General features: G+C 47.3%; 1 protein-coding gene and 1 long non-coding RNA gene across 4 annotated transcripts in view; both read right to left on the reverse strand.

The window, feature by feature from the left end:
* Positions 1 to 16,629, reverse strand: part of VTCN1 (V-set domain containing T cell activation inhibitor 1) — a 55,268-nt gene extending 38,639 nt beyond the window's left edge. The window contains exon 1 of one of the 3 annotated variants that reach the window (XM_038561886.1): positions 16,438 to 16,629. In XM_038561886.1, the coding sequence (XP_038417814.1) occupies positions 16,438 to 16,469 (32 nt within the window). In that variant the 5' untranslated portion in view covers positions 16,470 to 16,629. The remainder of the gene's footprint in view (positions 1 to 16,437) is intronic. The other 2 variants (XM_038561885.1, XM_038561887.1) reach the window with 2 other exon arrangements.
* Positions 16,630 to 17,458: 829 nt separating this feature from the next.
* LOC111090446 lies at positions 17,459 to 18,930 on the reverse strand. Its single transcript, XR_005372643.1, has 3 exons — positions 18,642 to 18,930; positions 17,884 to 17,962; positions 17,459 to 17,697 (listed from the first exon to the last, which is right to left on the reverse strand). It is a non-coding gene; the product is annotated as an uncharacterized LOC111090446 (long non-coding RNA).
* Between the last annotated feature and the right edge of the window lie 3,455 nt (positions 18,931 to 22,385).

Consider the following 22,385-nt stretch of genomic DNA (forward strand, 5'->3'; position numbering starts at 1 on the left):
TCAAAGTTAAGTTTCAGTTTGTCTTACAATCAGGAAAACTGGAAGGAAGTGTTTTTAATTTTAACTCGTGTATACTTTTTTTGTGTGTTAAAGTCTTGTGTTTTTTGTACTTTGAATTACGGGCTAGTTGATGGAGCATTAGTGGGTACCATTACCATCTTTTTTTTTTTTTTTTTTACTATTGGAAAGTATAGCAGTGTTTTTTGTTTTTTTTAAGATTTTTACTTATTTACTCATGAGAGACACATGGAGAGTGACAGAGACATAGGCAAAGGGAGAAGCAGTCTCCCTGTGAGGAGACTGATGTGGGACTGGATCCCAGAACCCCAGGATCATGACCTGTGCCGAAGGCAGATGCTCAACCACTGAGTACCCAGGCATCCCCATCTTTTTAATGCTCTGAACTCAAGAGAGAAATATTTGAAGGCCAGGAAGGGAACTACCTTCTTCACCTGGTGCCTTTCTTCATCATATAAATAACACCTGTAGGATAGTGCCTGGCATGTAGCAAGGTCACTAAAAATGTTATATTCCTTTGCTCTCCCAAGAGGCCAAGGCCCATGTGAAGAAGCAGGATAGCTGTGGATACAAACTGTGTTGTTTTCCAGGCCAAGGGGTGGAGGGTGAAGTCAGGAGAGGAGGGGCTCCTTCAGAGACAATTAGAAGCACATTCTGTTGAGGACCAAGAACGCTGCCAGGCCTGGGAGAAATGCCTCCCCAATTTTCCCTTGGTCTAGAAACTGATTAGTTTTGTTTCTAAGTTAGCTAGAGATGAGAAAAGGGAGTGATGTCAGTGCCCTTAAAACCGCACCAGCCACATCTATCTTGACCCAGATTTCAAAAATTAGGATAAAAAACTAGCCTTCTGGGCAGCCCGGGTGGCTCAGTGGTTTAGCGCCGCCTTCAGCCCAGGGCGTGATTCTGGAGACCCAGGATTGAGTCCGTCGGGGTCCCTGCATGGAGCCTGCTGCTCCCTCTGCCTGTGTCTCTGCCTCTCTCTCTGTGTGTGTCTCTCATGAATAAATAAAAATCTTAAAAAAACAAAAACAAAAACAACTAGTCTTCTCAGTTTCATATTTACAATGGCTTCCTAGTTTCTTTCCCCTTCCTACATGGATCTTATCCAGAACAAAGACAGAAATCTCTCACATTTCAGTCAAACATGACTATTCCAGTGGCCACCAGAGCCGAGAAACCCAGAATGACTGTGGGGATGTGGCAACACTGACAGGGGACCCAGAAGACAAGAGGCAGGAATGACAGGTGGGGATGTTGGAACTCCTCCATCCGGCCAGTTTTCCTGCTGCCCAGTGAGGGCCAGCCACACCCTCCCAGAAGAAGCTTCCAAAGCCTGCCAGAGGGGTCAGAATTTAACAGGGTTGTCAATACTTTGGGCATGAAATGCTGCTTCATTGCTCCAAAATGGTCTCTGGTTGTGGGAGCGATCCTTCCTAAAATGGAAACTGTGGTTTGACATGTGTGAGAGGTCTGAAAGGGGTAGTTACTTGAATTTCTGGGCCCCTTCGATGGCTCAGACGGACAATAGGTAAAATAACTAAAAGTATAACAGGCCCTGTGGATGTGTGGCCATGGTAGGGCTCTCTCCGTGTGCGAAGTGGATTGTACCTGTTTGGACAGCCAGATGGGACATCTCTGGGGTTCTGGGCTCAGCAGCATAAACTTCAGCTAAAGCCCTAATTGGACACACTCTTTCCCCCCGCCTCAGCAGCCTTAGAGGAGCAAGCTCATTCTTAGATGTTCAGTATTTTCCTTATAATTTTGTAACACCATGTTTCGGGTTGGGGTGGGAGGCTGAGAAAATGCAATAAGCTATTTATTGCAAAGGCAACAGAAGGAATTGGATGGGAGATAACATGCAGAGAATGAGAAGGTAGCTTTAGTAGACAGGGCTCCTCATTTTCCCTCTCCACTCTTCCTATCCAGGACTGTGTTTGTGCAGATGTCTTCTATATGGTCATGGATGCCATGGTGCTGGCAGCACAGCCGTGACACACATCACAGTGGCCTTGCCTCCGAACCTGCCCTGTTTCTACAATACCTCAAGGCAGATTCAGAGAAGCTTGCTATTTTTACATTTGGCTGCCCAGATTTCCAGGGCTCCTTTAAAATACTTAGAAAAGGATCCTTTTCCTATCCACTGTACCCAATTATACAGTTTAATCCTAAATTTGTAATCTTATCATTTCCCCAGGCATGAGGTTCCTGGGAAGACACCACATTCTTTGAACTCCTGGTAAGCCACCCGGCCTCCTCATCCTTTTGCCCATGGCCTTCTTCTAGATAATGTTTGAAGGAAAGTGGCGACAATATGTATTAGAAGCTGTCTCCGTGTCCTTCTTGTCCCTGGTACCTGTTTCTAGCACGATGCTTGTCACATCAAATCAAAATGAGTGGCTTACACATTCGTGTCTCCTTTGCTCTCTTCTAAACTACTCAATAACAGGCACTGTATCTTTTTATTTTTGTGTAATAGGATATTAAGTTTCAAGTTTCAGCTGAAGTTCCAAGATACAATAGATGCTGCATACCTAAGCAAGATCCCACACTGCTGTGCAGATTTTGAAAGGGGGATCTTTGACAGCCAGCTCCATAATCCCAAGACACTTCAGTAAGATGAAGGATATAAAGGGGCCTCAGAGTAGGGAGAGAAGATTTGTGCAGTTGTTCCTGAGGACATAACTCCTCCCCTTTCTCGAAGCACAAAGCACAAAGTTGGCATGTGGTGGTGACACCATGAGCTAGACCCTAAATCATACCTGAGAAATTTAATGTAGTCTAGAACAGGTCAGTGAGAGAGAAAGACAGAGGCAGGGGTTCAGGTGGGGGCAGAAGGAACACAGAGCTGCATTTGGAGGTCATTTGCCCTTGTACAAAGCAAAGAAAATGTGAATTTGTCCAACAGGCCAGAGATCCTTGAGCCATGATGAGTGCTCACCCATCAAAATCCTGGGGAGGGGCAGCCCGGGTGGCTCATTTGTTTAGCACCACCTTCAGCCCAGGGCCTGATCCTGGAGACCCGGGATCGAGTCCCACATGGGGCTCCCTGCATGGAGCCTGCTTCTTCTGCCTGTGTCTCTGCCTCTCTCTCTCTCTCTCTGTGTCTCTCATGAATAAATAAATAAAATCTTAAAAAAAAAAAAAAAGAAACACTGGGGAGAGGGGACTTGAGTATCGAGAGTCATGTGACAAGTGGACCTTCCAGGAACCAGGGGCGGAGGGAACATCAGCTCACTGATGGAGAGGCCAAGTTTTCATCAGAGCCTTCAGCAGTTTTATCATGTAGTTAGTTCCCTACTGAATGCACTTTAAAAGGTCAGAAAGAGATAAAAATAAAATTTTGCTTTGATTATAACCTATTGGTCATGCTGAATCAATATATCAGTCACATTTATTCCCCTAAGTGTCAGACATAGTGCCTGACTCATCCTAGGCATTTGATAAATACCAAACTGAGCTGATGTGATTTTGGAACATATTCTTCTAGTGAACCAAAATATGTCCATGAGACAGCCCAACTGAATGGCAGTCCATATATTTATTTCAGGGTTATCTCCCCTTGAATAACCTTTTCAGAAAGATTTTATATGAATAATTAAAATTAGTAGCTAAATATAAATACACATTTAGAAATCAGCTCTTAATTATTATACATAAGTACTGTCTAGCTCCAGAGACATGATCTTTTTTCTTTCTTTTTCTTTCTTTTCTTTTTTTTAAGTAGGCTCCATATGAGCTTCACATAAGTCTTGATCTCATGACTCTGAGATCAAGACCTGAGCCAAGATCGGGAGTCGGACACTTAACTGACTGAGCCACCTAGGCGCCCCTAAAGACATGATCTTATTATAACCTATAGAAAACCAAAATATCCTGTGGTCCATTTTTCACAATGTCACAGTCAAAGAAATAGCAACCCAATGGAAAACTTTCACTGAAACCATTGGACATCTAGGAAAACATCAAAAGCATTACATGGACAACGCATAGCAAAACTGCTTTATTTATTTTTTTAGAGATTATTTATTTATTCATAGAGACACAGAGAAAGAGAGAGAGGCAGAGACACAGGCAGAGGGAGAAGCAGGCTCCATGCAGCGAGCCAGATATGGGAGTCCGGGTCTCCAGGATCATGCCCTGGGCTGAAGGCAGGGCTAAACCGCTGAGCCACCCAGGCTGCCCCATACTTCTAAGAGCTTTTAAAGAAAGGCAGTGGAACAGGGCACTTGGGGTTTTGGTACTGGGGTTCGTAGGGAGCTGGGCTCTTGGCAAAGTATAGCCATCAAGCCCTTGGACCTAAAGGCACTGGCCTCATGAAGAGCCACCTGACACCAGCCCAGGCACTCTGACTTCCCCAATGCTCCAACCACTTAATCTTAGTATTAAAAATAAAATAAATTTCTTTCTAAACTAGGAAAGGGTATAGACTTTGAAGGTAGATATATCTAAACTCTATTTTGATTCCCTTTGCATTTATTATATTCAACAGTTGTGGTAAGGGTTAAGTAGTGAAATTTATGATCCCTTGCAGAAAGTATCAAATAACAGGCCTCACAGCGTCCTGCCATTAACCAAAGGCTTCCTGACCTCATCTCTCCTCACTCATTTGAAAATCATTCTCAAAAGTGATTTGATCTCCTCTGCTAGTTTTGCACATCTTCTAATCTTTCCCAGACATTTCCCTTCACTTTCTCACAGCACCGAAGTCTTAACTCAGCTGCAAAATGGGAAGATAAAACCCAACTTCTTCCACAGTTGAGAAGATTAAATCCAGCATGCTGCTCTCTCCAGATACCACTCTGGTTTCTGCTCTGCCTTCCCACTCGTCTTCCCATCCTGCCCTGCCTCATAGACTTTGTACTTTGCTAGATGTTCTTCCCATTTCTTCTTGCTTTACTAATCTCCATTCAGAAGCCACCTCCTTCAAAAAGACTCTCTAATCACCTGCCACAACTACTACCAACACAACTACTACCATCACTACTACTAACACTGGATTAGAGATTGATGTCAAAGCATTCTGAAACTGGCCTGCAGTGGCATGTAGCCTACTGTATTATAATTGTGTTCTTACTTATCTATCTCTTCTTCTCATCTGTACTCTGAACAATGTTAAGCTCTATCCCTGGTACATGACTGCAACCCTAGATCTCTGTTGCCAGGTACAAAACAAAACAGTAAATATGTGTTAAATAAATCAATACTGTATGCAGAACTTGTAGAACTGTTCTACAATACAGTCCCACAATATATAAGGCCATGTATGACTGTAAGTGATCCCACAAGAGAGCCAACACCAGAATTGACATAAGTTGTTTGAGAGATCCAAAATGTGGGGCTACATCTCTGATATGGGCAGACCCTTTGAAAGCTAGACTCAAAGGGAAATGGACAATAGGACACATATGGCCTAAAATATATGGCCATATATTTAATGCTTTTAATACTTCTATTTTAAAGTCCATGGTATATGGGTCTTGGTGCTTTTTAAAAGTTATTTTCTTCAAATGGGTGAGACAGCTTCTCAATTAAAGATGTAGACATACCAAGTAATGTAAGAGAGCTATGTGTTGCCGTTAATGTCACTGTCATGATTATCTATTGTGCCTTTCATACCTCAGGGCAGTTTTGGGTCCATTATTGTCCTTACTTAAACAGGAGATATTAAGTGACTGGCATATTATACAATATAAATTTGGAAGGGGAAGTCAAGTCAGGCTCCTCTGGTGCCAAATCCTACCCTCTCCCCCATCTATCTTGCAGCTGAATAGATAGGGCAATATCCATGCCCTCTTCCCTTCCTGCTGCTCTCAGAGCTCTCCAAGTATTATGAAGATTATTTGACTTTAACAGGGAGAAGACAAATGAGATGTGAGGATCTGAAAGATGATGTGGCGTGTTCAAGGCTTATCTGTGTTTGCTCTTTCAGCATCCCTAAGTCAAAGGCTTTATTTTCATTTACATCATAAGAAATCAGAAAGGTGCGAACAAGGGGTAGTGGAAGGGGAGGTGGGTGGGGGGGATGGGGTGACTGGGTGACGGGCACTGAGCAGGGCACTTGATGGGATGAGCACTGGGTGTTATACTATATGTTGGCAAATCAAACTCCGATAAAAAAATACAAAAAAAATAAAGTGGACTATAAATTCTCAAAAAAAAAAAAAAAGAAAGAAAGAAAGAAAGAAGAAAGGCTTGTTTTTACTCTTCCTGGCAACTGAATGTTTGTAGCAATGCCCCTGAAAGGCTAAGAATTTCTTTTGCAAGTATGCTCACTCTGGGCAGTGTCTTTCATTGCAGGACACAAAATGGTCAAGGCCCCATTTAATGTCACTTAAGTCCCACCAGACTACTATTAACAACTTTAATTAACTCTGTGCTCTCAGGGGGAAGCAAACTGTACCTATCAATCCTCATCCTCCACTTCCCCAGAGTACTAGATAATACCTACCTGCACCTAACACCTGCTAGGTGACCAGAGGGGCTGAATGATGTCAAAATGTTTAGTCACTCCACAGAGGGTCTGTCACAGTGATGGCCATTAGCCAGCATGTGAATGACAGAGAAACCTGTTAAAGGCTCTCTTGTGGGAAGAACTCCAGACAGTGGGACGGTGGGGGGTGGGGTGGGGGTGGGGTGGAAGCACTGAGGATTTAGTCCTGCCCAAGCCCTGTCTCACTCTCCTCCACCTGATTCTACCCCATCCAATTTCATGCTCTGTCATGGACATTTGACTCTGGTGCCTGCAGAGCAACAAATTCAAATCTGGCCATGTGCCCACATCTTTGATAGAGCATATGTGAGATGCTCCCTGAGGCACCGCATCCAGATTAGCTGAACTTATTTCCGAGTTGTAAGCAAATTAGATGAACACCTATGAACTGGGTTGATGATAATTCCCAGAAAAGATGAACTAATTAATAATGATACTAATGAAAGGGCAGTCAAAATAATACTCCTGTTTATTTAGTATCTGTCATTTGAGGATTATGGGGTGAGTCACTGATGTCACCTCATGAATCCTCCCTATGCTTTTGAAGGGAAGAAAGGGCAGAAGTCAGTTACACACAAAAAAAAGTCTATTTGGAAGAAGGTTGATCAAGGAAGAATTACAGTACAAAGAGAAGGTCTGAGGAATATGACTTTGGGTATCAAAGATGGGTGCGCATTCTCAGGATGGAAAATACCAGCCTGTTCTTTCCCTCCCATGCATTTGCTCAGCCCTTGATCCTGTTCCCAGGCTCCCACGTTAATGTGCTTTATTCTATGCATGACTTCTGTTCTTTCCTAATTACTCTGGCCCATAGTCTCCTGAAGTGTGTCCCGATGTTTATTAATAAGCATTAAATTAATAATTTTTAAAAGGATTACATTTGCATAACATTGCATCCATCACAATCAAACAGATTTCTTTACCTTTAGGACTTTAATATGCTAATATGCCTAAGTGAATGTCCCAGAAGAGTACATTTTAGGTTGGGCCATTTGAAATGACCATTTCTGTAGGTCAGAAACAATTGAACATTGACAATTTCATATGGTCCAACCCAATAATATTCAACACTTCCAAACTTGCTTGACTACAGAACTCATCTGGGGAAAATTTTGTTGCAGTATCAGTGTCCTTTGGACTCACTTTGGGAACCACTGTCTTAGGTACTTAAATATAGAGATTATAAGGTGTTGGAATCATGCATGTCACTTGGACTCCATGATGCTTTCATGCAACAGGATAATGGGTTGAGTAGAATAAGAAGCAGGCAGATGGGAGAATCCTGCTAGGCACTGAGGCTGTTTCCACGAAGGGTGGCCCAATGTGGCCATCCTCCTACACAGCACTTGCTAGTTCATGACTTACCCTAGCATCCTTATGGAACTATATCCCAACCCCGAAGCTTATGCCAGCCCCTTTAAAGGATAATTGTCCCTCTACTGTTATATTTTGTTTCTGGATCCTGAGGCTTTTTAGCAGAGTAGAGCAAACCATCAAATATAGGAGGAAATGAATCAAAGTCCTCATACCAGAGCAGGTTCCCGGAGGAAGATCCTGGTTCGCTTCCAATTATGTGGGGCAGCAGAGGCGGGGGGGGGGGGTTGGGGGGTAGTGGGGGGCGGGCAGCTATATCCAGACCAGGACCAGGCATAGAGAAGCAGAGGTGAACCCCAAGAGACCATACCAGTGTCACAGGGGCAGAGGGCAGAATCAGGAGAGTCTAGTATCATGGGAACCAAGAAAAGAAATCAAGAAGTAGATAATGGGACAGCTGTGCTGAATGCTGTTGTGAAAATAGAAACAGAGAAGTCCACATTAGGTTTGGCATTGACAGGAGCAATAACTTGGCATAGTGAGGACAAAATCATGGTTTACAATAAGCATCTGCTAAGTGTTTTACGTGTATGAATTCACATAATTCTCACAGCCTTATTATGCAGATTCTAATATCATTTTCACTTTGTAGATGAGGAATCCAGGCACAAAGAGAATAAATAATCTGCCCAAGTCCAAATGGCTAGAAAGTGGCAGCCTGGCTCCAGTCTGTGCTAGGAACCACATCCTACTCCCTCCATGATGCTGCAAATCTCAGATCAGTAACTCCAGACAGCTCTTTTGGCAAGTTTGTTGAGAAGGGAAAAGACACATGAGGTGGAAGCTGGAGAAGCATGAAGGCTGAGAGAGGGTTTTCCCTAGCAGATAGCAAATACTGACTGTGGGCTGCATGGTGACGGGGACGAAAGAAGAGCAGAGGGAGGATTGTGGGTGCTGGCTGGCAGAGGTGTTCTGGAACAGCAGGCAAGATTGGATGGATCCCATGGATCCAGGGCACAGAGGGGTTGCCTCCATACCAGGAAAGAAGGCAAAGAAAAAGGGCACAAGTGAGTGTAGCAGGTAGTTTTGGAAGTGGAAAGATGAAGGAGTACCTGTCTGCAGACTCATTTTCTCAGCGAAGGATACAGCAAGATAATCATCTGAGGCTGGGGTGGGAGGTGAGAACGGCAGCCTTGCAACAAGACTGAAGAGGTAGGAAATGGCTGTTTCGTGGTGGGGGGTGGGGGTGAGAGCACAATGAGGAGCCCATAGGAAGCTAAAAGAGACAATACCCCTAAATTTTATGGAAGCTCTCTCCCTTTCTCAAATCTTTCATGGTTTTTATTTGATGAAATTTTTCATTCTAAACCTGCAGAAAAAGAGGGGAAACCGTCTGCCCTTTCTCCCACTACTGCTGTGCTGGGAGTAGTAGGAATACATTTGGAAGTGATGGGCTAGTAAATCTGAACCGTTCCAGGCAGATGGCTTGGGATTGCGGAAAACTAATATAAAGAGAAATATGACCTGGGCCTCTTACCTGCAGCAACTTCATGTTTTTCTCTTTGTTTTCATCAAGGCCCATCTGTCCCTCTTTAGAACATTTCTTAAGGAGAAATGTGGGATGATAAATGATCCCAGGTGAAATTTATCTCTGTCTGGAGGAAATCCTCATGCTTTCCACAAGGAACCAAGGAGCATGGAGAGAATGCTAACACAGAGCTCCTGGAACCTGAGACAGCATCACCTGGATGGCTTGCCAAAATGCGTTGCTGGGCCCTGCCTCCTGCTGTGATTCAGTGGGTCTTGGGGGGAGGGGTACCTGTGATAATTTGCATTTCTAACAGCCCCAGGTGGTGCTACTGGTGCTGCTGTCTGGAGATTGAACTCTGAAGTGTTGTAGATGGTATTGCCACCTTAGGGGGCCAGGGATGTTCCCAGATCTCATGCGACACGGACTAGAAAAGAAGGTATCTCCAGTTGAATGAAGCCCCAGAACAATTCAACGCTGAGCTCCCTTCAGCCCCCGCTGCCACTGTGGGACTCGTCCTTCCCCTCCCTCCCTCCAAATCACTTTGTTATTCTGTAAAAACAGCGGGTGGGAGTAACTGAATAAGAGTAACTCCTACATAAAGTGCTATGGGTGCCAGGTGCCTCTCTCAACATCTCCTGTGGGTTAACTCGTTTAGTCTTGACAACAGCTCTATAAAGTAGGTATTGTTATTAATCCCAGTTTCCTGGGGAAGAAATGAAGACACAGAGGAGTCGAGTAAAATACCCAGCTAGGAAGTAAAGACCTAGAATATGAACACAGGTCAGATTAATTCCAGGACCAACATTATTTCTACTTCTTCATGTGTCAAAGGCAAATATAAAGGAAGCTTCAGTCCCTCCAATGTGGGGGCCCTTGCTGTTGGGTAAATCGTGGTTGGCTGTGATCCAACACACTGTTTAGCTGGGGACACTGAGCAACATAGAATTATTGAAAGAGCTCTGTTGTACTCATTTTTTAAGCTGCATGACCCTTGGGCAAGGCACACAATTTATTTTCATTGTCTCAGCAATAAAAATGAGGGGGTGTACTATCTGAATTTTCAAGTTCTGAAAGTATGTAATTCTGAGTTTCAGTCACTTTTTCCTCCTGAGCTCATTTATCTAGAGCTCAAGTAGCTGTTTGCTACTTGAAATACTGCAAACCAGGGGCCAATAATCCAAAGGCTCTAGCCTGTTCTGGGGACAGCTCCTTCCTTAGTGGTTAAGAACCCTGGTGGGATCCCTGGGTGGCGCAGCGGTTTGGCGCCTGCCTTTGGCCCAGGGCGCGATCCTGGAGACCCGGGATCGAATCCCACATCGGTCTCCCGGTGCATGGAGCCTGCTTCTCCCTCTGCCTGTGTCTCTGCCTCATTCTCTCTCTCTCTCTCTGTGACTATCACAAAAAAAAAAACCCTGGCAGTCACTTGTCCCAGAGGAAGTGAATTTTGCCACCGATGAGATGGGTTTTGCTTCAAGTGACAGGAGAGGAAAGAGAGCTGATTAGAAAGATTCTTTTCTAGTAATGGTCAGTATGAAGGTCTAGGTGGGAACTAGCGGGTTCCTACCATTGGCCGGCTGGGAGACATTGAGCAAGTCGTCTTGCCTCAATATTTGCATCTGGGAAATGGAGATAATTAGGAGTGTGGGGTGGTTTAGCTAATTAACCATTACCTAGTGCTTGGTCAGATCTCCATAGCTCCAACTGCCCCCTGGAGGTTGTGGCTCTTGATGCCAAAAGTGCCTCATCAGAAAGATCGAGATGCTGAGCTTGTACACACAAGGATCTTCCTCACTCACCTCATCTGATTTCATGCTTGATACTGGCAGAGCCAGACATTTATTCTAAACTATAGTCATTCTCGGGTTGAGAGATGGATTAGTGTCAGACTCATAAACAATAGAGGTGATTTTTTTTCCAAAACAAGAATCTAGAAAACTCTGACTATTCTCCAGAGTGTTGTTAGAGTTAACTATCTTTAGGTGACCCCATTGGCAATTATCCAAAATATAGTCTCACGAGAACATCTATTCAAGGGATGGGAGGGCCAGTGGGATCATAGAGTTGAGGTTAATAAGTTCTTGCAGAGAGCTAGTCATGTGTTGGGCATTGTAGAATTGCAAATAATGACTCTAGCAATAGCTAACATGTATAGAGGTCTTAGGATGTGCCAGGCACATAATCATCCCATGTCATTCACATAACCCTAGGAGTTAGGTACTATTGTCCCCATTGTACAGATAGGGAAATTGGGGCTCATAGAGGGTAAGTGTTCAAGATGGCAGAAGGATTTGAACCAGATAGTCTGATTCCAGAGCCCAGATTGTAGCCCTGGTGCTACACTGCCTCCATACAACAGTGAATGGGACAAAGGCCAGAACCCCAAAAGGCTAACCCTACTGAGGGTACCAGGAACAGAAATCCACCAACGTGGCCAACCATGAACATAAAAGGAGCAATTAACTGCAACCAGAAAGATCCAGGAAGACTTCAAAGTGGAAATGCCATTCAAGCTGAAGGTTGAGAGAGAGGGGTGGCATTGGAAGAGGTAGAAATGGGGAAATAGGGCCAGGCTCAGAAGATGATGTACCTCTGATAGGGGCAGGAACACAAGTACAACCTGTTTAAGTCTTTCTTCCAAGGTGCAGTTGTATCTCATTTTCTAAACTTCCTGTCCTGTTCATGAGGATGGGCCCCAGAGGCCCCGAAGTCTTAGACCTGATGGGCTGAGAGAGTCCAAAAGTTAGGCCCATCTCAGTGGGGTTTCAAGCATCATTGTAGCCTGTGCTGAGATCCACCCCAAGCCAGGCCTTTCATGATTTTCAGGCAAACTTTCATTGTGCGTTGTCAAGCCCTGTTTGCTCTGGCCACTAATGTCTGGGGTGTTTGAGCCAGCTGCAGCTTGAAAACTCAGGGGCAACAAGAAACCAGGACTGTGGAGCAAAGCTCCTTGAACTGCTCATGTTCTAGCCTCCCTCGTTGTGTGTTTCACGTACCTTCTTCTGGTAAAAAGATTCCTGCTCCCTCTCCACCCAGTAACTTCCTTCCTTTGACAGGTCTTCATGCATCCCATTGTTGCTGGTGACCTCCTCCCAGTCTTAAATGCTAATGCTCCAAAGAACTCACCTCAGATAGAAGAGTCAGAATAAGATAGATGAAGAACCCAGGGAAAAAGAAGGAAGGAAAGAAGGGAGGGAGGGAGAGAAGGATGGAGGGAAGGAAAGCAGAATAATAATTTGAAATCTGTGCCAGCTGGGCTTCACTTCTGCTACAGTCGTGTCTTTGCTTTCAGGAAGGGGAGCTACCAGATGTTTTAGCTATCTGGTGTTCTCTGCCGACTGTGTGCACTCGAGGCACTCATGAGCTAGACTCAGAGACACCCCTGTCCCTTCTTGGCCTCATTTGAGTACAGGATCTACTTGGCCTTCATTTTCTGGGCAAAGCCATATGAGTTTCCTGAAATGCTGCATAGGCCTTATTTTCATCTGGGTTGGATTTCTCTATCAGCACCAGACCTTACTGAGCCTGAATGACACCTCTTCCAGCCCTGTGACCTCTATGAAACTTTGCTCTGTTGACATCCCTGAGACTTGTCCATCCTGGTCTCTTTCTACCTCTCCCACCACGTACTCCCAGCTCTTTCTTTGACTCGTCTTCCTCTGCCCACCTTGAAAAGTTGATTTCCTTTAGCTTCCCATTCCTGGCTCCTTGCTCCTCTCTATGTGCTTTCCTCAGAAGACATCTGAGGTGACTGTTCCCTGCCTGTGAGTCATTGACACTCAATTGCTATCTCCAGCCCTGACTTCTTCCAGTTTCAGCCTCATGCTTTCCACTTCTTGTTGAGCATCTCCAACTGGAGGTCCCAGGGGAATCTCAAATTCGTCATGTATGAGAGTTAGCTAGCTCTCATCTCTCCTCATTCTTCCCCAACTCATTCTGTCCAATCCAGAAACAAGGGGATCATTCCAGGCTCCGCCTTTTGCCTCACCTAGTCCTACTCTGCACCACTCTACCTGCCCCTCCATTCAGTTATCATATATTACTGATTTTAAGTTCTAAACGTTTCTGGAATTTATTTTCCCCTTTGGATCCCTGCTATCATTCTCTACTTCAAGTCCTCATTATTCTCTACCCTTCTGATGGCAACTATTTCCCTACTATTTCTCCTGACCTCCAGGCTCAATGCCCTGGAGTTTCAGGGATAGAGTGGATTTATCCTCATGCTACCTTTGGAGTTACCCACCTAAGATGAAAACCACCAAGATCCCCCTGGTTGAGAGCCTTCTTTGGCTCCTCATCACAACAACAAATCCCTAACTTTGAGCCTGGCAGATGAGGCCCAGCATGACCTGACTCGGCCTATCCTGCCTCATCCTAGCACTCCCTGCCTCATGCTTCATAATTTAATGATGATAGGAGAGTAGCTTGTAGCTTTCCAACACCCGATGCTGGTCCATGAGTTCTATTCTATTCTTTTCTTTTCTTTTCTTTGCATAGAGTGTCTGTCCTTCCTACCCTTCTTCACCTGGATCACACTAACTCATCCTTCCAGACTTAGCCCAGCCATCAACTGGCTCAGAAAACCTCCCTCAAAGCCTCAGGTTAGGGAAGGCTGCTGTTGCCTCCTGCCCTTACTATCTCTTGACTTAATGAACAGCAGGTTGGAATGATCTGTTTGGGAGGCCTTCTCCTCCACTAGGCTATAATTTCATCAATATCATAGCTGCCTTTGCCCCAGTGCCTGGTCTAATGCCCTTCATATAGTAGATACTCAGTTAGTGTTGAGCAGAATATAACCTCTTTGAGCAGGGATCATGACTTGCACTCCTAGCAGGTACTCAACAAATGTTCCATGGGCAAATGCTGTTCTCGTTGACAGCCATAATGGGAAGAGGGGAGGAGAATTCTGATCATATGGTACTTAAATATACCAAGAAGGTCAGGCACAGTAGAAACAGTATTCCATGTCTGAGTGGCATACATTTTTGAGCATGAGACTTGAAGGTATTAAGCTCTCTGGTAATTAAGAGAGTAAATGCACTAGCGGGTCTGTGAAGCATGGCAGGCCCTCTCATAAGCTCTCCTGCATCACCAATGGTAATGATCACCTCAATAAAAGGAATTATTATGAATTGAGAAAATTATGGCAAATAAAGAGGGTTTGTTAGGGCCAAGAGTGGATACTAGGTTCCCCTAGGTAGGCTCCCTGGGATGAATTCTCCAGACCTGCTTCCCACCAAGCCTGCCCATTGACCCTCTTCCTGGTGGCCTCTTTGCACAAAAGATCTGCCGCCCTTGTGGCTTGTCATTGCTTTTGCAATTGCAGAGTATGAATAGCTAATGAGGCATGCTAGGGCCAACCAGAAGAGCCTCTGTTGATTCCATTTGGTCTCTAAAGGGTGGGGGAATATGCGTTTTGAACACCCACTTCCTGCTAATCCTCCCACCAAACCAGTCAGGCTGGTTATAATGTATTATTAGAAAGCCCACACATCCATCCTTGGAACAACAGAGCCACTTGTTGCTTGAGGAGTGTTTCCCATCTATGGAACCAGAATGGAGGAATGGGGGTTGGGGGAGGGGGAGTCTAGGTCAGGGAGGGGAGTGGGGGCGAGCATGCCCCAGAGGAGAGAGCTTGGGTTTCAGAGATAGAGTGGATTTAAATGCTGCCCTGCTTGCACAGTGTGTGGCCTTGAGCACATGACTTAACTTCTCTGAGGTGATAATGAACTCTCACAGGCTACCATGAGGATTAAAGGAGACTTCTGTAAAGCACCTACCTAGCCCAGGGCATGGAGATGAAGATGCTGGCACACCAGTTCCTCTGACGTCGGTGCTTCCTTGGGCGTTCTTGCAGGGCAGAAAAGCCTCAGTGGAAGCCCTACCTCCTGGGAGCAGTGTCCTCACGAGCCACAGGAAGGGGAGTGCTGCCCAACACCCTACTGGCCCCCAGAAACCACCTCTCACCCTGTCCCTGCCAACCCCTGCTGCAGGACTAGCTATTGCAGATGGACACAAGTGAGGGAGCGGCTATTTTGTTTTAAGGGAGAGAATATTCTAGGCTGCTGCTGGGAAGTCATATCCCCTCAGCCTCTTCACAAACTTCACTGTTAACCTGAGCTTTCCTCCATCACCCCCTTCTTTTCCTCTCCCTGGAAAGGATATCTAGAAATTAGAGGACTGATCTCTCAAACAACCCTGAGACCTGACAGGTACCCGTCTTCCTAAAAACCGTCATCAGTTGTGTCAGACATTGAATCACCAGCCCTCTCGGGGGGGAAAACCCTTCCTTCACTCTCCAGCTCTTTCTGTAAAGGGAAGTGATGTCCTGAGGGAAGAATAAGCAACTAGAGGTAGCTAAGTGGGAGGAGCAAAATGTAAGGGATAGGCTTTCTTCTTTCCTCCTGCAGGGGGGTTAGGCTCACCCCTCCTCTCAGCTCTACTAGCTTCCTGCCATTTGTGCCTTCCCTGTTCTTTCTTCCTGCGTCCTTTCCTACTCTGGCCTAGACCCCAGGGTGGGCAGACTCAGGCCTCAGCAGCAGCAGCAGCAGCAGCCAGCAGCAGGGCTCTCCTCTCCAGGGAGCCTCTGGAGAACTAGGGACCCCATCCTGGAGTTGGGGGTGGTGGGAGGGTGTTGGCTGGGGTAGGCAGCAGTACCGGGAAGTCACACCCGCACAGAAGGGTCAGAGCTGCTCACCTGCTTCATCCTGGGGGCCACACAGCGCACTTGCCTGCATCCTCCCCATCATCGGTCACCGGTTCCCTTCCACCCCAGCAGCAGCTCCAGGCCACCATGCTGGGTGCCCCGCAAGAGCCTCCCCGTCTGGGATGCTCTCAGCCCCCCCCCCCCCCCCCCCACACACACACACTCCCCGATCGGAGCTGCCCCGGCAGGTGCCACCCCCGGTGGTGGAAACCCAGCCCAACCCTGCGTAGAGCCCTGGGCGGCCGGGCTGTGCTGCGAGGTCCCATCTGGCGAGGCTCTGGTCCGGCCAGGCTTCTTGCCAGCGCCAGAAGGCAGCCCGGTGGTGCTCAGCGCCCCCCACAGACCTCCCCCCGACTGCGAAGACGGACAAGCAGACGCTACCTCCAGAAGATGATCTGCCCCGGGGAGGCCATGGCCGGGGGAAGCGCGCCTCGCCGCGAGGTGGGCGCTGGGGTCCAGGAGCCGCCGCCTGCTGGGCCGTGACTCACCGCAGCTCCGGCTCCGGCTCCCGCTCCCGCTCCGGGGCGACCGCCTTAAATAGCGCCTCGGCCGCAGTGGGGCGGCGGGGCCGGCCCAGGTATGAGGAAGCAGCTGCCGGCACCAGTCCCCGCAGGCACAGGGGCCCTCCCAGCCGCGGGGAGGCCGGCCGGGGGCTGCCTCCGGAGCCTCCACCTGCGGGGGGGGGGGGGGGGGGCACGGCCGCCCAGGGCCCTGCATGCGGGGCACGTCTTCGCCTCCCGACTCTGGAGGGAGCTCGGGGATGGCGATTGATCACCCGAGAAAGGACTGGAACAGCTCCAAGTGTCAGGGCCCGCCAGGGAGCCGGGAGGCCCAGTCCCCAGCCCCGGGGGCAGGTGATGCTCAGACACAGGCGGCCCCCACTGGTGTGGACTCTCAAGGAGGGGCCGCACCTCTGTGGCCGGGAGGACGGGGCGCTGGTGTCACCGAGGGCTGAGCTGGCCCCGGGCCCCTGAGACAGCCCGGCCGGGTGGGCAGACCTCGTGGGGCTTCTTCTCGGAGCAAGGGGGAGAGGCTGGGCCCTGCCCGCCTCGCGGGCACCTTCACACCCCAGGGACACTGGCTGGCGCTGCCCAGGAGCTCTTGCTGCGGGTGAGTGGGCTGGAAGGAGCGATCTCTGACATCTTACCCAGCACTCAGATTTCCCAGGAGGCAGAAGTTCTTAAGGCATAAAGCCCTCTGGCTCGCACCGTGTTGTTTCAGCGCATGAGTTCAGTGTTGGCTTGTGGGCTGCTGGGATAGGCTTGGAGGATGCGGGACAGGAAGGCAGAACCGGGGAGACCACAGGGGAGACGGCGTTTAACAATGGTGAGATCTTTAGAGTCACCCAGAGCCAGGCCCACACCCTGGATTCTTTTTTTTATTTTTTTATTTTTTAGTTTGTTTTTGCTAATCTCTACACCCAACGCGGGGCTTGAACTCATGGCCCTGAGATCAAGATCTCAGGGGTCTCATGAGCTCAAGATCAAGATCAAGGAACTCAGGCTGATCCAGCCAGGCTCCCCCACATCCTAAGTTCTTAATTAAGAACTGCAACTCTGGGCGAATTACCTTTCTTCAAGGCATCTTGATTGAAGTGAGGAGTCCATGAGAGGGGAGTCCACACGCCTTCCTTTCCCCAGACTTGAATAAAGGGAACACCAGGAACCTATGAAGTGTTCGCGCCAACTGGACTTCCCCAGGTCTGGGAGGCTGGGTTAAGTGGGAGCAGGAGCAGGGATTTCCACAGTTCCTATACAGCTGACCCCACCCCAAAGGCACAAGGTTTCTGCCCAACTCCTCAAAAAGCCTTAAAAAGAGCGTCTTCACCTCAAATGTCCCGGAGCAGGGCCACTGAGTCTATGTCCATCAGTCATTCATCATCACTACAGGATGGGCTCAGCAGGCCCTGGAGGAAAAACCAAGACAACCCCGTGACATGCCCCTGTGGGAGTGAGAAAGGGACCAATGTTTGCGGGCTGGCCGGAGGAGCCCACCCACCATGAGGGGGGCTGGGGACATAGAGCTAAAGGCCTTCTGATGCCTCTGGAGAAGTAGACAGACATTGCTCTGGTTCTGACTCTATAACCTGAAGAGCGATGCACATAAAATGATGGAAAGATCATTGCAAAGCACCAGACCAATATTGCAAGATGGTAAAACCACATAAATGTCTGTGTGTGTGTGTGTGTGTGTGTGTGTGTGTGAGAGAGAGAGAGAGAGAGAGAGAGGGAGAGAGAGAGAGAGAAAGAGAAAGAGAGGAAAGTATGTGTGTGTGAAAAAGAGAGACAAAGATAGAGACTTTGAGACATTGATCTCCCCAGGATTCAAGAGCCTCTCTTGACATTTTCTTCTCTGAGAAATGCCTAAACCTTTCGCTCTGTCCTGTGCCCAGGCCATCGTTCTTAGCTTCTCCTGTAAGTGGTGGGGTTCTCTGGGGTTCCTGGCCTCTGCTTTCTCTTCTCACAGCGCATATGTTCCCGCGGTGGCCCTGACTGTCCTTTGCTTCAACTGCCCCTACATCTGGAGATCCCATTATCCGTATCCCCACACTCCTGTGTGAGCTCCAGCCTCACGAGTCCACTTACTTAGTGGGCATCTCCACTCATTGTTCGACAGGGACCCATGCACATGTCCCAGCTGGAACTGGACGTGTCCAAGCTAGAAGGCACCATCTTCCATCTCCAACCCCACCACCACTCCTGAGTTATACCTTTTGGAAAGAGGCAGCATCACATGTGGGGTGGCAAAATAAAAAACCTGAAAGCCACCTTCTGGTCTCTTCCCTCAGCCCCTACATTTGTGCACTTCCTGGATATCCATGCAGCCCCAGGACATCCAGGTGCCCCCAGGTCTCCGAGTCTACCTGCTTGTATTTGTTTGCTCAGGGTGCCATAGGGAAGTACTACAGATGGGGTGACTTAAACAATAGAAATTAATTTTCTTATAATTCTGGAGCCTGGAAGTCCAAGACATTCTATCAGCTGGATTGGTTTCTTCTGAGGCCTCTCTCCTTGGTTTGTAGATAGCTGTCTTCTCCCTGTGTCTTCTCGTGGCTTTCCTTCTGTGTGTCTCTGTGTTTAATCTTTTTTTTTTTTAAAGGTTTTATTTATTTATTCATGAGAGGCAGAGAGAGAGAGAGAGAGAGAGAGAGAGAGAGAGAGGCAGAGACACAGGCAGAGGGAGAAGCAGGCTCCATGCAGGGAGCCCGAGGTGGCACTTGATCCCCGGTCTCCAGGATCACGCCCCGGGCTAAGGTGGCACTAAACTGCTGAGCCACCCGGCCTGCCCTCTGTGTGCTAATCTTAAAAGCACAACAACCATATAGGATTAGAGCTCACCCTAATGACCTTTAACTTTATCACATTTTTAAAGGTCTCTCCAAACAGTCACATTCTGAGGTACACGTGTATTTTTTCAGGGGAGGACATAATTCAGCCCATAACGCTGCTTTATGGCTTCTAAATCCACCCGTTCTCTCTGTCCTCAGTACTATTACCTAAATGCAATCCCTCATAATTTCCCATTTGAAGTGAATTTTAAACAGCCTCTTATGTCACTGTCTTGCCCCCAGACTGCTCCTGTATGTGCCCATCTACCCACCTCTGCTAGAGTGATCTTTCTAAAATGCAAATCCAATCTGGTCACTTGCCAGGTTAAAATGATCAATGGTTCCCCAGCCACTACCTGTGGCCTGGCCTCTGCCTACCTCTGTGGACTTTACTACTTTGTTGTCACCTTCCCCCTGCTCATGCTGTGTACCAGGCATGCTGAGTTGCTTTGGGTTTCTCCAAAATGCCACGCTCTCCCAAGCCACTCTGCCTTTGTGCATGCTGTCCTGCCTGGTTGGAGTCCACCCCCTGTTTTTTCCTGTTTGATATAAATTCTATGGAGAACTTTCCCCGGCTGCTTCAATCTGGCAGGTGCCATGCTCAGGGTTCCCACGTGGACCTCATGCTTGCTTTCATGTTCCCCAATTGTGACTGTTGACTTGTCTGGCTTCTGCCCTAGACACCCCTTAAAAATAGAAAAGGCATCTTATTCATTTTTGTATTTCACCCCAGTCTTAGGCATGCAACAGCATAAGGGATCATTATGTGTTTGTTTAAAAAAAATGCACATTTTTCTTTCACAGCACACAGTGCTAGTGCTACTTCCTGTTTATGCATCTATCTGATCGCCAGTCTGTGAGAGGCCAGAGGATAAAAACTATGCCTCATTCGTCTTTGTGTCACCGGGTCCTAGCACCGTGTCAGACACGTTAAAGGGACGTGGTAATGTTTGATGGATGGGTGAGCAGGGATCAGCGTGGGGTGTGATCCATCAAACACTTTCTGGAGGCAATGTCTCATGAACTGGATCAACACTGTTCGGAGCAGGAGAGAACACGTTGCATTTGAGGTAGAGGAACGATTTCAGATTGGCACAAAAGGAAAGCAGATGTGTGAAACAGAGACAAACTCTGTTTTCTTCTTGCTGATCTTGGGGAGAGAGACAGAGAGACCAAGACTAACTTAATGTCTCTTGAACCAAAAGGTCTTTTCATGAATTTTTAAAAAATTCATTAGAGCACATGGCCAACAGGCACATGAAAAAAATGCTCCATATCACTCGTCATCAGGGAAATACAAATCAAAACCGCAGTTAGCTACCACCTTACATGGGTGAGAATGGCTAAATTAACAAGACAGGAAACAACAGATGTTGATGAGGATGTGGAGAAAAGGGAACCTTCTTGCACTGTTGGTGGGGATGCAGCCACTCTAGAAAACAGTGTGGAGGTTCCTCCAGAAGTTAAAAATAGAACTACCCTGTAACTCAGAAATTGCACTACTGGGTATTTACCCCAAAGAGACAGATGTGGTGAAATGCTGGGACACCTGCACCCCAATGTTTCTAGCAGCAAAGGCCACAATAGCCAAACTGTGGAAGGAGCCTCGGTGTCCTTTGACAGATGAATGGATAAAGAAGCTGTGATCTATGTATACAATGGAATATCACTCAGCCATTAGAAACGACAAATACCCACCATTTGCTTCGACGTGGAGGGAACTGGAGGGTATTAGGTTGACTGAAGTAAGTCAGTCAGAGAAGGACAATCAGCATATGGTTTCACTCATACAGGGAGTATACAAAATAGTGAAAAGGACCATAAGGGAAGGGGGGGGGGGACTGAGTGGGGGAAAAGTAGAGAGGAAGACAAACCATAAGAGTCCTAACTGTGGGAAACAAAAAGAGGGTTATGGAAGGGAAGGGGAGGAATAGGGTGACTGGGTGATGGGAACTAAGGAGGGCACTTGATGAGATGAGCACTGGGTGTTATACTACATGTTGGCAAATTGAATTTAAATTTTAAAAAATTCATTAGGGGCGCCCGGGTGGCTCAGTTAGTTAAGTGTCTGCCTTCAGCCCAGGTCATGATCCCAGGGTCCTAGGATCGAGCCCTGTGTGGGGCTCCCTGTTCAGTAGAGAGCCTGCTTTTCCCCTCTCTTGCTGCTCCCCTGCTTCTGCTCTGTCTCTTTCTCTCACTCTCAAATAAATAAATAAAATCTTTTTTAAAAACCCGCAAAACCTCATTAAACAGTTCCGTCTTGCAGAGCTCTCTCTTCTCATTGAGTATCTGTGCATTTCCCTGTACACCAGATTAAAGTTTCCCTCCTAGCCTCTCCTGGCTGATAGAATACCCACTGATGGCCTTGCACTTTCCACAAAAGGCTGTACACTCATGCAATCCTTCCTATAACCCGTATAGGGTGAGTTTTACAAATGGGAAACTGAGCCTTAGAGATGAAGGGATTTGACTGAGGCCCATCATTTGAGTTTCTCCAGGCCTACTTGCCTGTGCACATAGATGAGATCATAATAATGAAAGTAATAAAGCTATCACTACTTTCTAAGGCAGAAGCTCTAGCTGTCTGCAAATTTTACCTTGGAGAATCTCTGCACCTTTTACAAAGGTTCCCAGAAAAGCAAACTGTGGGAGATTCTTACACTGAAAGGCCCCCAAGGAATCATGGCTACTTAGATCTAAACCTTTGTGCAATCTCCTCCCACACTGGCTCTGGGCTTGGCCACTGGGATATTAGCAAGGGTGATGCAAGCAGAGGCCTGGGAAGTGCTAATGCATTTGGGCTTGCCCTCTCTGGCTGCTGAGGACTCTTCTGCCACCTTGTGATAAAGCCTGTGGAACAGAAGAAAGCCAGCCCAGCTGAGATCCCCTACAGCACCCAGTCCCCAGCTGACCTGTCAGGTGGCTAGTGCCACATGAATGACCTTGGATGACAAGAAGAATCACCCAGCTGAGCCCAGCCCAAATTACTGACCCACATAAT

This window comes from Canis lupus, chromosome 17, assembly GCF_011100685.1.
Source record: "Canis lupus familiaris isolate Mischka breed German Shepherd chromosome 17, alternate assembly UU_Cfam_GSD_1.0, whole genome shotgun sequence".
NCBI lineage: Eukaryota > Metazoa > Chordata > Mammalia > Carnivora > Canidae > Canis > Canis lupus.